This window comes from Drosophila virilis, chromosome 4 (genome assembly GCF_030788295.1).
Source record: "Drosophila virilis strain 15010-1051.87 chromosome 4, Dvir_AGI_RSII-ME, whole genome shotgun sequence".
Lineage (NCBI taxonomy): Eukaryota > Metazoa > Arthropoda > Insecta > Diptera > Drosophilidae > Drosophila > Drosophila virilis.
In genome coordinates, this window is record NC_091546.1 from 8,942,772 (window position 1) to 8,959,330 (window position 16,559).

The window sequence follows — 16,559 nt, forward strand, 5'->3', positions numbered from 1 at the left end:
TTATTACGTTTTGGTAACAAAAATCAACTGATTATTGAAAAAGATGTTTTTGTTTTGTTTTAAAAAGACACTTAGATGAATCTAAAATTGTATAGAATAATATAGAGCGCTCAAAATATGATTTATATATATATGTTATTGCATTATAATTGAGCATAAGTTGAGTGTTTTTCAAATTTACAAGCGACTCAAAATTATATGAACTTCGGATATCCGAAGGTGTTATCTTAGCTTATTTACATTTTAAGATCAATATGGTGATTAGATATTTTACATCTAGATTGTACATGTGTATGTATTGCTATTTAACTTTGTTTAACTTTTTTTATTTAGAAATCAAAAATGAATAAAGTATATTTTATTTAGTAATAATCGGAACTTTACCTTTTAAAGCAAACATTAAGTAAATAATGCGAAAAGCAAATAAATTACCCAATGTTATATGGTTCTACCCGGAAGGGTAGTTCTCACTCGTTACATGCACTTCGCAGATGCGTTCTATTTGTGTCATCTGACAGAAGGCATATTTATTTTGTCATTAAGCATTACGAGTTAAAGATTGTTAATCAGTATCAATAGTCCAGTCTCTATATCAGTGCTCTTCTCGCTGCCTCCCCGTTTTCGCGTAAACCAATCTCATAGTCTGTAAGTAACAAAGGTCTTTTGGTTTAAGCCAGACGGATGAACTTGACCATGAGCTTTTAGTCAATTTAAATCTAGCATTAAGCTGAGGATCTGCATACTAAAGGCATCGATCGATGGGTAAGTCTTCCTGAGGCTCCTTAGCATAGCCCATACATTGCAAATGTCTTGCGTTTAATGCTAACAGACCGGATTCTAGGGAACTCTCGCATTATTCCGACAATGATTCCCTTAATTTTGAAATCTCGCTATGAGAAAGTGTATTCTTATGAATGTATACATAGACCAGGTTTGCAAGCTACGCGTGTTGGGTACAGGGTATCCACAGTCAGGCATTCTTAAGTGTATTATTCTTATAAGCTTACTGTGTGCAATTCAAACTAAATTAAGCCCACTACAAATAATTCTGTTGGCATAGAAACACGTCAACCACCAAAACTAAGTGAATATTTATAAACAGGGTTGGGATGTTTGTAACGCGTAGAAACCTAATGTACGTTAGGTATTTTTGTCATACATAATAAATATTGATGATAAACAAAGCATATTTTGTAAGACATTCTGTTTGGAAAAACGATTGCTAATACAATGTCGGAAAACGAGGACTCAGAGTCATGCGACTTTGCAAATATTACGGAAAAAGTCCAGCAGCCAGTACTGGAGCCGGAAGAAATGGGCATTCTTCCGCCAAACCATCCGCTATTGCGGAAATTCCAACAATCTTTGAAAGAGCATCTGATGCGTACAAAAAACAAGTTAGAAAACGAGATTGTGGACATCAAATATGAAGTTAAGGCCAAGGAGGATCGACGTGAAGAACAGGGACTGGCCTTGTATGATATGCAAAATAAAATTACCTTCCAAGAACAACAAATTAAAGAAATATCTGCCCAAATTGATGAGCATATTGAAAAGCGCCAACAGGAAGAAGCTGCTGTGGAAATCATTAAGAAGGAATATGAGGAAAAAATCAAATTAACAAGAGCCCAAAAATCGCTGTATCATAACCGAATGATGGAGCTAGAAGATCTGCAAAGCTTGGGTAGTAATATAAGGAAATGGGCATATGAAGTAGAAGATGAAGTTAAAAATGCCAAACGAATTGTAAGCCGAGATGCACAATTGCAAAAGCAACTGTCTGAGGAGAAAAGGAAATCGGACATACTATTTTATCGACTGGATATGGAGGTAAAAAAAAAAGAAGCCGAGCTGCAATCTATTACCGAAGACGAAACCGCAATACAGGAGGTGGTCAATGTACTCAATATGAGCATAGCTGACGCCAACACTGACTTGGAGGCTCTACAAAATGAACACAAGCGATTAACACAGGCCTGGAGTGAAGTCATCATAGCAATTCAGCTAAGAGACAAAATCTTATTTCAAGTTCAGGACAATATTCGGTATGTATTTGAGAACATATTGATATACCTATATACAAATTTATTAATCTATGTATTTAGCAAACAAAAAGAGTCAATAAAATTGAACTCAAATGGAATTGATGCAGTGAAAAAACAAATAGCAAGAGAGATGGTGCTCAATAAAAAACTGGAATCATTTAAGCAACGAATGGCCGATGATATGAGTACCCTTAGTCGAGACTGTAAGTAAATGAATTCCACCAAGCCTTCTTTAATTATTAATTATCAATTTTCACCTAGGTCAACGGGAAGTGGATACACTAGTCGTGCTGCAGACAAGGCTTGATGAATTTCCCGACTTTTTGGCTCGAACTGAAGCTGATTTGCAAGAAGCCACGCGTGAAGGAAATAAATTAATATCCGAAATCCGGCGGCTTGATTATGTATTGGACAAAAATCACCAAAAAAAATTTCGAACTGAGGAAGCAATACTAAAATTAGCTCAGGACCAACTGATAACGGATAAAGCCAGTGCGTATCGGTTAAAATTATTGAATAAGGCACAAGAACACCGTCGAAACGTGGACTTGTCATTGTCGAAAGTACAAAATCAATTGGCATTAGCCATGCTCGATGTAGAAAAACTACGAAGCGTTCTATTTAATACAAGAAAAGAAAATGATCAGATTCAAGAAAATCTGACTAAGGCAGAAGAAAAATCAAATAGCCTGGATGAGGACTTAAAGAAAATGCAAACTAAAATTGAAATTAAAATGAAGCGATTTGAGAAGTTAAACAACCAAATTGAAGAAGTCCAAACAGTCTTTGGCGAAGATACTGGAAGTCCTACAGAACTCAAGGTAAGACTCCATATTTGTTTTGCTTTTGTACATGTTCATAGTGTAAAAGTTTAATTTAATGAATTCAAACATATACCCACAGATAAAACAAATCGAAAAATCCATTCAAGTCGGTGAGCACCAAATCAGAGAACATCAACAATTTTGGATAATGCTTCAAAATCACTTTGTAAATTTGACTCACAAAAGAAGTGAACAGTTACATGAAATTCAGGTGACTCGAAAACGTAAGTGTACTTTAGATTGGATTGAATCTTACTAGAAATCCTATCTCAGACTAGAGTATTTGATGTGATCCTTTAGAGAAATATGCTAGTGTTTATTAACAATTGTTTCAACATATCTTTTTAGAATTATCAATCATAAAGCAAAAATCGCTTAAGGTGGAACAAGAACTGGAAATATCTGAAAATAAGACACGAGATCTAAAGCTTGACATACAGAAATTTACATCGAAATTGGAATTGCTTAACGAAAAAATATACACTAAGCGAAAACATCATAATATCGAGGAGAGCGAATATGAGCACGAACAGGCTGAACTGAGCCAAAAACTTAAAGTAAGTATGTAAGTCTCTTTTGCTATTATTTAAAACTCGCTTTATTTTCAGGACACCGAGATGAGCACATTAAAGTTAGAGAAAGATATAAATGAGTTGCTTAATGAAATTGAACTGAGCAAGGATCTGGTGCTCGATTACCATAGAGAAGCTTTATCTTGGGAAACCAAGCATAAGCTGATTGAAGAAACTATAGATTGGACTAAGACAGAGCGCTCGTTGAATGGCGAAATTGGAGCAATGAAGGTGGAAATTCATAGAATGACAATTCGCTTCAATCAATTAAAACGCGCACAAGAGAAATTGGTGCAGGACTTGGAGCATTGTGTAATGCATCGCGAGCAAATTTTCGTTAATGCAACTGTCAAAGAACATGTTGATGCGAAAAAGAAAAAATACAAGAACGCATCACAGGCCCAAATGAAACTTGAGGAAGTGCGAAACAAGACAAAGGTTATTCAAAATGAAATAACATATCTTTCAGAAAACCGGCTCATGTCTGACATAAACAATATCGAGCGCATGGTCTACATTCTAAGAAAAACTCAAAATGATCTGCAAGAAGTTACGAATAAAGATGCCGGCATTCGAGCCCAGATAGAGGAAGCTCTGCTCTCTAAACATGCCAATTTGGAACAAATTATTCGCAAACAGAATCGTGCTAAGGCATTCCGCAGGCTAAGTAACTTGAAGGGACAACATAAAATTGTACGCTCCGAGAGTAGCATTCAAACACAATTTGAGGGCCAAACTGAAATGAATGACACTCTGATGGAAATAGTTCAGACCTTATCGCGTGACTATCCTGAAAAAAAATCGTTCTTTGCAAAAATTATTCATTTCTTAAAAGAATAAACTTACTTTAAAAATTGAGCAAAATTCTGGCTGACTAATCTCCGTTTTAATTCCGAATTATAATCAAATTATAGATATGCGCTGGAAAAAACGCGGAAATTGATTAATGGATGTATTTGATTATCGAGGCGGATTATTGCGGATGCATTCTAAGATTTCAACAATGTTCTTTGAAAGTGAGTTTGAGGTTGATCGAATGGTACACAGAAAAGTTTCATTCAAATATTTTTCGCGGTTTTTCCACACATGCGGGTGGAATTTCCCGAAACCCCGTCTTGCACCATCATCACATAAGGTAACTACATTGAAAATTTCAGCTTCCTAGCTCTTAAAGTTTGGGTTTTCCGTTGATCACCAATCAGTCGATCAGTCTATGTTGTTTATAAAATTAAAAAAGGGCGCGCATGAAAGTGGGTGTGTGTGTGTGTGCGTGTATACAACATACGTATACAAAAGTTCTTGCAATTTGCGCTAGCTGCCCCAAGCAAATAGTAATTTCAGTGTTTCAGCGGTAAATCTTATTAAACGTTCTCTTCTCTTTTTTATTTTTGTATATAATCATATAATCATTGCAAATATCACTAACTTGTAAATACATATACATTCTTCCCTTATGGATATGTATATTCGCTTGGTGGAGATCAGAAGGCACTGATCACTAATAAATCATATTTAAATGATTTATTTATTTAATTTAATGTGATAGCTACACATTAAAACATACTTTTCCGTATATTCTATTCTATAAATGAGATGTCAACGCAGCTGCACAAAATCCTTATACTTTGATTCAGGGTATAAAAACGTTTTAGTATCGATGCCTATCGATTACATGGAAAGTTATCGATAATCAGAGTTACTCGAACGGGCTGGGGCATCGACTACATACAAAATTTCAAATCACCCGCATTCATACATACGAATCGTTAGACAAGCGGATAAACAGGCAGACTTACACACTTTCATATGATTGAAGCTAAGTGATAATATTATATATACTTTGCATACTATTATTATTTTTTATTTTTATATAATTCGCTGCATAGTTTCTTCATCACTCCGTGAAGACCTTATCCAATGCATATATTAAGAATTACCAAGGCTGCCTTAATTCAAAATTCAATATAATTTTTCAGAAAATCAGTCAGTCTGTTATTTTGAGGCACTTATGTATCTATAAGAAAATTGAATTTGAAAAGCATAGATCTTGGATAAAAGCGTTTTTCATCGATACTTTTCATACTTATTAAGATAACATAATTACTCGATATGAAAAACGCGCATGCGCCATTTTACAGTTACGCTTCTTAATTCGAGTGGATCAAACCATTGACAAAAGTTTTTCATAACACGCTAGTAGAATAATTAAAGTTTTTATTATATATATAAGTATGCATGCATTTGTTGTCAACTATTAGAATAGGTCTTCAATGTACAATATTAATACACATATACATATAAATATGAAAAAGTGAAATTCACAAACCTAGGAACATACAACTGGTGCACAATACATATGCATATGTAAATGTATATTTATATTTTTAAATATATAAATTGTTGAACATATAACATATATATGCGTATATATAGACATGTATATTAGCAGTGGAAAGCTATCAAACTTGATTATATATCAGCAGTAAAAATAATTTTTTGCAACAAATATTCTTACGGTAAATGCTTCGTTAGGCTCTGACATTATCAACAATAAGATTACCTTAGTCGGACGTGCTCGACCAGGTATTTAGACCAAATATATACAAGAAGATACAAACATGGACTCGCGCAGCATGCTGCGCAGCGCACGTGCCGTTATTCTCAGCATCACAATGCCGGAAATATATTCGTTAATTAACTTAATTGGTTTTATATCCGATCTCTGTGAAATTTTTATATCAGAAATATGCCATCCACATGTGTAAATACCACAGCAATTTTGTGAAATGAAGAAAGTTTGATTAGGTTGAAGAAAGTACCAGAGCAAAAGCCCAAAAATGAAGATTAAGATGAATTTAAATTGGGCACGCGTGGTCAATTTTAGTCACAACGACCAACAACAAGGCGTAGGCGGAGAAGGTAGCTCGTATACCAACTTTTAGAACCTCTAAAGCAGCATAACGAACGAGCCCTTGTCCTCAGAACGAAGCTTTAAGCACTTGAGAATTATAATCAACGAAAAGGCAAAGACAAAACCAAAGTCTTATCTCATGTGCTTACTTATGTGGCATACCGGGAGGTTCTTTAAGTAGAAGTACGGACAGCGTGCTCACTCTTGCTGCTTATTACAGGCTGTAGTTCTGTTAACCATCAATATATAATATAAATGGGATATATCATGCAACAGGTCGCACTTTATGAATTAAATTACTGAGTGCGCATTCAGAGCTTATATATATGTATATGTGTACAGATGAAAGGCAATAATTGGTCAAACTGTTTTAATTAACTCAACAATAATTTATTTAAAGGATATCTTTTTAAAATTGATAACATGGAAATATCAACGGAACCAGCATTTCTTGAAGTCGAACTTCCACAGACCCTGCTTGAATCTCCATCAGTTTCTACATTTTTGCCAGACGAAGAGGCCTCTATATTTCCGTTGCTATCAAGTAACGGTGGATTGGAGCCTGTCTTATTATCACACCCATTAAGCCCGACAATTGTTGCAAGCGATATTACCTCATCTAATATAAGTAATACAGACTGCAAGGCGGACACGAGTTCTTCTGGAAGTAGCACCGGCATCGCAATGGATGCCATGGAAACTGCGTCAAGCAGCCTTTTCAACAAAGTGAACTATCATCATTTACAAAACAACAACGTGACGAGTCAAGTAAATAAAAATAATTATTATAATAATAATAGTATCAACTAACGCTAGTAATATCTGGTGCTTTTATAAAAAACAAAAAAATAGCCGAGCTAAATGCAAATGTGTCCCTTTAAAAAGAGACAAATGCGATTGAAATTTGAGAAAATTCAAAATAAGTTTCAATTTTTGACTAGTTCGTAAAGCTCTAATGAAAACCCCGATATATTTGTCGTGACATTCCCACATTTCGAAGCTAGTCCCATATTTGACAGATATACCACTAATGTGAACGACACTTAAAATATTTCGGGTTGGCTTTTAATTCTGCAGTTCCAAGCTTTCTGCCATGCACATAATTAAGAATACTTTCGACTCAGCTCAGCCGGTTACCTTCGACTGGAACAGTGTAACTACCAAATATGTAAAATAAAAGTTTAGCAAGAGGCTCGTAGAAGCCATTCTGTAGGTGTTGAAGAGGTATTTCTGGTTGGACGCACTCGACTAAACTCTTATTCGATTTGCATTTTACTAATTATGCTGCTTTCATTAGGATGCCAGTAGTCACTGTTTAAAAGGAACTAGAAGAAAATCTAAAGAAACGCCATCTTTTGTATCTTGGAATTGGCCGCTTATTCGAAAATGTACATTTTTCGTTTTCCTATCGGGAATCTTAGCAATATGCTCAATTGTTGTTGCTCAAATTGTCAGCATGCCAAAATTTTGCAATCCCAAGTAAGTAACACCTATGTAAGCTATTTGGAAATTAACTATCATGTCCCTTTTCTGCAGAACTGCTTGGTATCGAGGAAGCGTTTTTTATGAAATTGATCCGGCATCTTTCAACGACTCTAATAATGATGGTATTGGCGATATTAGTGGAATAATATATGGAATAGATTATTTAGCAAATTTAGGTATATCTGGAGTACGACTCAACACTATTTTTCCCTCCGGTCCTCATTACGATGGAGATGTTAACGTTTTATCGATAAATACAATTAGACCTGAACTAGGAAACCTGAGTACTCTGCATAAATTGGCCAATGTCTTACATGCACACAATATGAGTCTTTTATTAGATTTGCCATTGCAGCACGTGATTGCTGGGAGAAAGGATAATGAAGTTCTTGATGTTATTTCAAAATCTTTACATCATTGGATTGACCTCGGGGTGAACGGATTTTATTTAAAGGGACTGGAATCACTTAAAAATAATGAAACACTTTTAATGTGTTTATCATCTTGGAAAGGTGTAATCGGCAAAGATAAAGTGCTTATAGTAGGGGAATCGTTTTTAAAAGACAAGTCCAAATCGGAACTTTCTGTATTGTTGGAGCATATCGATTTGGTTGACTTTATTTTAAGTATTGAAAACAATTCACAAAAAATGAAAGAACGAATTGAACTTATTTTAAATGATATGCCAATTGCTGACGACAGAACTTGGATTCATTGGTCTATTGGAAGAAATTACATGGATACACCCGACAGTAGTCAACCAATTGTTTCAAAGATTTTCGCTGCAACAATAATGCAGCTTATTTTGCCAGGGACGCCAAATATTATGCATGAAAATGCAGTAGCCATAACAAAAATAAAAATTAAGAACAATTCGGTACAACCAATAGAACTTTGGGCTGAACGCTTATATAATATAACTGATCAGGAGATCAACATAAGATCATTGGACAAACTAATATTAGTACAGAGAATGATATCCTTACGCGAGCAATCTCCATCAATCTACAAAAATGTTGTGTGCAAGTTCACGGAGAATAAATCAAACACCCAAATACTAGCACATAGCAACGCTGACGTTCTAATAATAGTCCGATATTACCCACGAAAAAATTCATTTGTGTCAATAACAAATTTCGGTAGTACTAAAGTTGTTTTAGATTTGACATCAATGTTTTATAGTGGCAATGAAATGCTTAATGTGGAATCAAACGAGAAAATATATTTTAAACAATTTAAAGTTGATGCATTTAACACGATTGTAGTTAAATTGGATAAATAAAAGTTTTCGGCAGAAATTATACAATAATTTGGTCGTTTTAAAATTACAAATGTTATATTATTAAATGTACAAATATCAAAACCATCAACATATAAAATATAAATGGGATATAATACGTCTGGAACACGGATAAGGATATCTATGGAAAATACAACTACCGATATTGTGCCCGTTAAAGCCAACAGTGTCGGATCCAGTCGTTGGCCGAATGAAAGAAAGGACAGAATTTCCCATCCTTCAGGAGGAAGCATTGTTGTCCTGTACAAATTGTGGTCTATGGACTTGCCGGCCAGATTCAAAGGCCATAATTCTGGTTAAGTGTTATGTGAACAATATTATCCGGTAAATATTCTCGTCGGCCAGATTCCAAGTTTGGCTACTGTTTAAATCTAACCCTGAAACGCTCCAGTTATGAGGTGCGAAACTCACATTTTGGAGCTAGGAAGAAGGTTGTCTATTTAATACTGCACCAACCATACCCAATTTATAGATTTGTGACACCAAGAACTGTAAGTAGCCTTTTTAAACATTTTTTAACCACTTCCGCAAGCCAACAATCATTTTTGTTGCCCACCTTTTTTTACAAAATAAAAGTCCTCCATTCACATATTTCTCGGCTTACAGCCTCCATATATGCTTAGTGATAATGCCCGCTAGTATCCATAAATTTTTGAATATTTTAATTTTAAAATCAGAAATTATGATTACATTTTTAATTATTCAAAATTTCAACATACAAAGTTTGAAGGTTTATTAACAATGCAGACTTACAAAAAATAATACTTATGTATTCATATTATGTGTATTCATAGTGCGTTTCCATAGAGATAAATTTTTTATTTAAAATTCATATATAGAAGCGTTTCGTACTTCCTTCCGTACATGCAATGTAGTTAGTTAATACATAAATATACACCTACTAATTGAAGATACATAAGTTTTCAAGAAAGTAAATATATTAAATTATTTTATGAGCGAGCAAGGTATCTTTTTCAGATAAGAATGTTAAATGGGAAGAAATTGTTTATACTTATTTAAACATGTATACCGAATAAAATCCCACTTGATTATAAGTGAAACAATTTTATTATACTATTATTATTATTATTATTTTTTTTTTTTTTAATAATTTCTCGCAACATTCTATTGTTTTTTTCGAAAATATTTTGCAACACACATTTAATCAAATTAAATTGCCTAAACTCTCATCATGTGCTAAGAGGTTTTTCCTATAAAGTTCAGATGTACATATGAGCATACCCACATATATATTTTTATATATAACCTAAATTTGTATCGGAAGTTGTCTTTTACTTCATTATCAGAGACAAAAGAATTTAGGGCTTTGCCAAAAACTGAATAGAATTTAGCATTTCACAGAGGATATTTATTTTTTAACAACTTTGTCAATTTTGATTAAATTAAAAGAAAAGCTTTGAAATGTCTTTCTTCACAGTAGATATGCCCGTATGTAAATACCTACACACTGATCGTTTTTGCTCTCATACACATATAAGCCGATGTCGATTAAGAATGCGTAAATATTTTGAGATTAAATAATTATATATATACCATTCATTTGTAAGTTTTCAAATCACACGACATTTAATAAGAGATGTAAACATTAATTGTTGTCGGGCATGTTAGTCTGTTACATACATTAGAGTTCAAATATTGTAAATGATCAAAAATATAGGTTTAGCTCAATTATGCTAATTTATAATATTAGCTCGAAAATATGTGTGTGATGTTGATATATGTGTTATCAGGAAAACCACATAAAAAGAAAAAAAAATACCTCATTGAAATAAGTTTACGCGCAAATCACCGTTCTTCAGCTTATGAATGGTCGAAAAAAGTATTTTTAGTCATTTGGCTTGGAAATCTTAGACTGACTTATTAAACTTTGGATTTTCCGAAATGAATTTTTCGTAGGAGTTACCCTACACCCTTTACCTACGAACTCGTTTGCCTCAGCAGTAATAAAAATAGATTTATAAAAATACTTCCTCCAATAGAACTTCACTCGAGAGCCATTTCAACAATTTATTCTCGATGAGATAAAAAACCGAATTAACATATCCTGATGAAAATGTTAACAGTAGATCTTCTTGTGCTGGTAGAATATTCGTATTTTCTCAAAAAGACAATTGCATTAAAATTGTCGCTTAAAAGGTGGGAAGTTCAAATTGGTTCATTAATTTGATTTACTTTTACTTTGGTGGTGGCGGAGGTTGGCGATAGCTTTCAAATGAAAGATACGTGATCTGCATATACTAATCCATAAGCTACATGTCGAATTTTGTGGCTTTAGCCTGAGATTTGTTCAGAATAGAATTTCCATATCGATTCTTATCGATTGCTTCGAACTGTGGAAAGTGATCGATTATCGGAAACGAACTCGTACTGCGGGTCGGGGATTCTTTCTTCTGCCTGTTGCATACATTGCACAAATACATTATACCCTTTTTACCCATTTTTAATGGGTTCAGGATATTAAAATATCAACAGTATTGAGACCATTGTCTTGTAATTGGGGTGAACTTGAAAAGTTAATTGGTTTTGATGTACGGCTAAAATATTCATCTATCTAAATTTTGTTAGTAACATCTTATTTACTCGTTGATATAATTAATAAGGAAATAACTTTATAGGATCGTATACTTATTTCGATGAGGCAAATATTTAGGTAAATACCAACATATAATGTGATTTACCCACTCCGTAGTGGTGTATTATAAATGGTGGTGCTTACAGACAGATTAAATGCAAATATGTTAGTAAAGTTGTTTTTTAAATGTAGTTAATATAAATTTACAGCGATATGAGCTACTTATTAATGGAAAATTAACGTATGAAAGAGTATTAATTAAATTACCACATCAATAAAAATAAATCAAAATAAAACAAATAGTTGAAAATGTAAATTTTTATTTTTTGATAATTGTTTTATAGAGCCTGTTCTGGTTGTCGTTCTTTAAATTTTAACGTTTCTTCAAAAATTAACGATTTCAAAGCGTCTCTAGATATATCATCATTTTCCATATTAATGCGAAATGGTACTTCTGCAACAGGCTATAAACAAAAGTTATAAATTATAGTTGCAATTAAAATCAATTTTATTTATAAAAAAAAATATGAAAGTTACCTCATCGCCAGGATCATAATACTGCTCTAAATATGGATGTGCAAGAGCTTCCTCTACTGGAATTCGTTTGTGCGGGTTGAACGTCAGCATCTTACCAAGTAAATCCAACGCCAAAGCGTCTGCATTGGGGAATAACCTCGACCATGGCACATTTGGCTTAAAAGGCAAAGATTCTAAATAATTCCGTGCCTGGAAAAAAAATAATCATTAGCAAGAAAACATAATATGCTTTTAAGACTTGCCTTTTCATTAATAATACATTCTAAGTCTTCCTGTGATGGGGATCCTAGCACGCCAAGAATATGGTTGAGTTGATCTAAATAATGTTTTCCAGGAAAGATGGGTCGGTTGCTTAGCATTTCAGCCAAAATGCACCCAACTGACCAGATATCAATTGATTTTGTATACCCTTTTGAATTAAGCATTATTTCCGGTGCCCGGTACCACCTAGTTGCTACATATTCTGTAAGGAAACCAGTGTGGTCGTGCTCTGGGTCAGCAATACGGGCTAAACCAAAGTCACAAATCTAAATCAAAAAGTATTATTCATCGAATTACTATATTGAACACGGCAGATAATTATAAAGATACGCACTTTTAAATCGCATGTCTTATTTAGCAAAAGATTGCTCGGCTTTAGGTCTCGATGTAAAACGTTTGCCGAATGGATATACTTTAAACCACGCAATATTTGATACAGAAAGTAACAGATGTGATCGTTACTCAGCCTCTGTAAATAAAAGAGTTTACAGGTATAATAGCAACAACTGATTAGAAACACGAGTAATCTTGCCGAGGCCGTCCAACTAAGAAAAAAAGTCCAGTTATTTAAGCAATTGAAGCTTCTTGATATATATATTAAATATTTTTCAGTTTATAGCTGTCGCCACACAACAATTTTAGCAAAAAATCATTTTAGTCATTAATTAGTCGGTAGAAAGTATTTAGAAAAGAGTTCAATTAATAATTATTTACCTGCGTTTTAAGTAGTTTATACAGATCAGTCTCCATTAAGCATTGTACAATATATACATCCCTCATTTGTTCTATGCTATCTACTCGCAAGATGTCGCGTATATCAATAATCTAAATGAAAACAGTCTTGTTAAGGATATAACACTGTTTCAAGTATAGTAACATTGCAGTTTAATTACATTTTCGTGTTTAAATCTGGTTAAAATGGTTATCTCCCTTAGAGTTCGTTGACAATACGTCTGGTGCTCAAACGGAGAAATTTTTTTAATAGCAACTCTTTGGTTCGTCAACGTGTCATCAGCAGATCTAAAATGGACAAAACATAATGTTTTAATAAATAAACGTTTCTAGAAACACTCATGAACAAATTAATACATATTTTTTAACGGTTCCAATATTAACACTTAATAATATTTGTAATATTTATTTACACAAATTATGTATATTTAAGTCTTTCATAATTTATGACAATATATATTTATTTCTTAAAGCCTGCAGTCGGACATTATAAGAGTCTGCAACTAATGAGTAAAGCATGTCAATGAGCTCTGCCATAAGAATTTAATTGTTATAGACTCTAGGAAACTCAGCCAAAAACCCGTGAGCGACAAGTACTCAATACCTTTAATTTCAACAAAAATGTTGGACATTGGGTATTAAATCCGAGAGTAAACAAGCCAGTTTATTGATTCAAAAACCAGATTTAAATAAAAGACGCTGGTTTCCCCTCTGTACGAAATTTCCTCCTTTTAACGTGTCTCAGAGCACAACCTACTTTAACAAACAGTACAGGACGTAGCGAATGTTGGAGATATTAATACAATACACTGCGAATCTATCTGATCGAACTTTTCATTAAGATACTGTAAGTATCTTATCGCCGTTATCAGGGGCAAAACGAAGCAAAGAGAGTTTGTTACGGCTGAGCACAACATATAACAAACGTTTTCTTAAAAAGCTTCTGTGTCTCTTTGCCGATAAGGTCTAGAGACTTGAACGTGGGTCGTCCTCCTGTTGCTCGAGGTTGTTTTCAATAATGGATAACATTCCACGTTTCCAAGCAATCGATTACCATCGTTATTGAATTACTGTATTTGTGTAAATCTCTTGTGTTTTAAGAGCTGGAGTCACCAAATAATACATTTAGCTTCAAGAATATCTATATACTTAGATGAATTCATGGAACAATTTCACAGCTTCCGCCACACCCGGCTCCTCGTATCAAAAAAAATCTGTTTTACTAGCCACAATTTTAATACTGATTATATTTTCTGCGGTTCTTCCGTTTTCTTTTCTCGTCAAAGCTCAATTCGCGTTATGACTACGAGGTAGGACAGAGGCAACTAATTGTTTTTGCTGTTAATGTTAAGGCATACAATTGCTATACCCACTTGTGGTTCAAATTTTCTTATTACCCGTACTATCTTGCACCTCACTTAATTTTGAAAAATATTTGAAGCTTCGCGCAAAAATCTTTGAGTTGAATTGGATTTTGCAAAAATGGTGAATTTTTTCAAATATTCTTAGCAATTAATTTGACCTCCATTTCCACCAGGGAAGAATGGACCCCTCAGATTGATTTGACTAGAGATCTTCTAAACCGAGTTTGAGGTCGATCGGCTGGTAACCAAAAAGTTTCACACCAACGATTTTTCCACAGTTGCGGTAGGAAATTTACCAAAACTAAGTTTTAGCATGCGCATCCATCACATAAGGTGAAAATTTCAAATAAATATGTATATATACTGTTATAATTATTTAAGTCGAAGTGTTTAGTTATATTTGATGTAAGCCTCCCAATATAGAACTTAAACTTCTTAACGGGGTGAATATGCGGTATGTATGCATTTACATACATATATATGTGTAGATAGTGCGAGTGATGTATAGGGCTATTTGATATACTTACACCACCATGCCATATGCGCCTTCACCGATATATGTCAATTTCCTATATCTTGGGCCGACTTCAAATATTTGCCCCCTTATAACTTCGGCGTTAGGATGTGGGGCAGCCAAGGCGGCAGCACCCTCAGCACTAGTTCCAGTATTTCCCTCCGCCATCTTATATACAAATTTTTTTGATCTGAAATTCAAATGCATTCATAAACATATATCAGACTTCATGTGAAATTGTATTATAACGTCATATACTTGATTTAAAATGTATTATGACAATTACTTGAATTTACATTAACTTAATATAATGCAAAATGTATCTATTATTTGGGGCAACACCCAAAGCTTTTACTGTCTACTTCGACAAATGCCAGCTTATATTTCGACACGTAAATAAAATTTACACGATATTAAACAAATATTCACACAAACAACTTTTAATGTTATATGATTATAATTTGTCACTAAATTATTTTATTCATTCATCTATCCGATTGCGATACATTTAATGAGCAAATAAATTTTTAGGAGTAATATCGAATTAATCTGAACAAGTTCAATTGAACAATTCACTCAAAAGAACGAACGAACAAAGTTCCAAATCTTTTGTAGTTAGTTCTTACTTCTTTGAGTTCCATTATCGGTCGTTTCACTATTTCAATTTTACAGATACAAAAAATTTTACAGATACCAAAATATGTAGTTACCAAAATAAGAAACAAAAATAATTAAATACCTGCAGGTATTTCCCGGTCTTGCTCGGTATAAGTGTTTGCTTCACATATAAATATTGTCGAACAAGCTTCAACTCAACAAAGTCCCTTTACTGATAAACCGAAAGTGGGAATAAATGATTTCCACCTGTTGAAAAACTTTCATTCAATACCCATTTACCATCTAAAATTAATAGATTCAACTTAAACGTATCGGGTAAATTTTCTCAAATATCTCTTACAATGATTTTGAAGCCGATCGGACGGCCTTTCGACATTTAACGGAATAATCGGTCTTAATCTTTTATGCGCTGAATATGCAATCGTTAACTTCTCCAAGATTGACGAGTCAGACTGGCTGCAAGGGCAAAAAACAAACATTATATAAATGCCAGACAAGAAATATCAGACAGCAGCGAGCATTGTCGATCTTTCTCAATCAAAACGCCTTAGAGTTGACCATCAAGCTGAGGTTGTCAGCGTAGCCCGTGAAATTGCACAGGAAAAATTTCTACTGGACCATCAGCAAACGCAAAGGCTTTTAGTTATGTTGTCAACAGAATGGCCCGTGGGATTTTTATTTTTTTTATTGTTTCTTTTCAAGCACACAATACAGTTGCAGATTTCTCTTTAAAATTCACAGTTTTTCTGGCATGACTGCCACTCTTAAAGGTTTTAAGAGTTGCGAATTGGAACAGAAGTTTC

General features: G+C 33.8%; 2 protein-coding genes and 1 non-coding gene across 5 annotated transcripts; 2 read left to right on the forward strand and 1 right to left on the reverse strand.

The window, feature by feature from the left end:
• Positions 1-422: 422 nt before the first annotated feature.
• l(2)41Ab (lethal (2) 41Ab) lies at positions 423-4,320 on the forward strand. The gene is made up of 6 exons (XM_015173218.3): positions 423-2,045; positions 2,106-2,248; positions 2,307-2,866; positions 2,949-3,093; positions 3,218-3,426; positions 3,478-4,320. Exons 1-6 carry the CDS (start codon positions 1,231-1,233, stop codon positions 4,279-4,281), a joined length of 2,676 nt encoding a protein of 891 aa, XP_015028704.1. The 5' UTR covers positions 423-1,230; the 3' UTR covers positions 4,282-4,320.
• A 1,470-nt stretch (positions 4,321-5,790) lies between these two features.
• On the forward strand, positions 5,791-9,154 carry LOC26530750 (uncharacterized). Of its 2 annotated transcripts, XR_011416585.1 has the most exons (4): positions 5,791-5,805; positions 6,753-7,120; positions 7,650-7,831; positions 7,889-9,154. It is a non-coding gene; the product is annotated as an uncharacterized protein (transcript). The 2 variants fall into 2 exon arrangements; XR_011416586.1 differs by lacking the exons at positions 5,791-5,805; positions 6,753-7,120 and adding an exon at positions 7,245-7,576 and having other exon boundaries at positions 7,889-9,152.
• A 2,876-nt stretch (positions 9,155-12,030) lies between these two features.
• Positions 12,031-15,641, reverse strand: rl (Mitogen-activated protein kinase rl). 2 transcript variants are annotated; one of them, XM_015172948.3, is made up of 8 exons: positions 15,435-15,641; positions 15,152-15,328; positions 13,422-13,548; positions 13,243-13,353; positions 12,863-12,997; positions 12,510-12,794; positions 12,268-12,456; positions 12,031-12,194 (listed from the first exon to the last, which is right to left on the reverse strand). In XM_015172948.3, exons 2-8 carry the CDS (start codon positions 15,304-15,306, stop codon positions 12,069-12,071), a joined length of 1,128 nt encoding a protein of 375 aa, XP_015028434.1. In that variant the 5' UTR covers positions 15,307-15,328; positions 15,435-15,641; the 3' UTR covers positions 12,031-12,068. The 2 variants fall into 2 exon arrangements, with proteins under 2 accessions (XP_015028434.1, XP_015028433.1); XM_015172947.3 differs by having other exon boundaries at positions 15,425-15,640.
• Between the last annotated feature and the right edge of the window lie 918 nt (positions 15,642-16,559).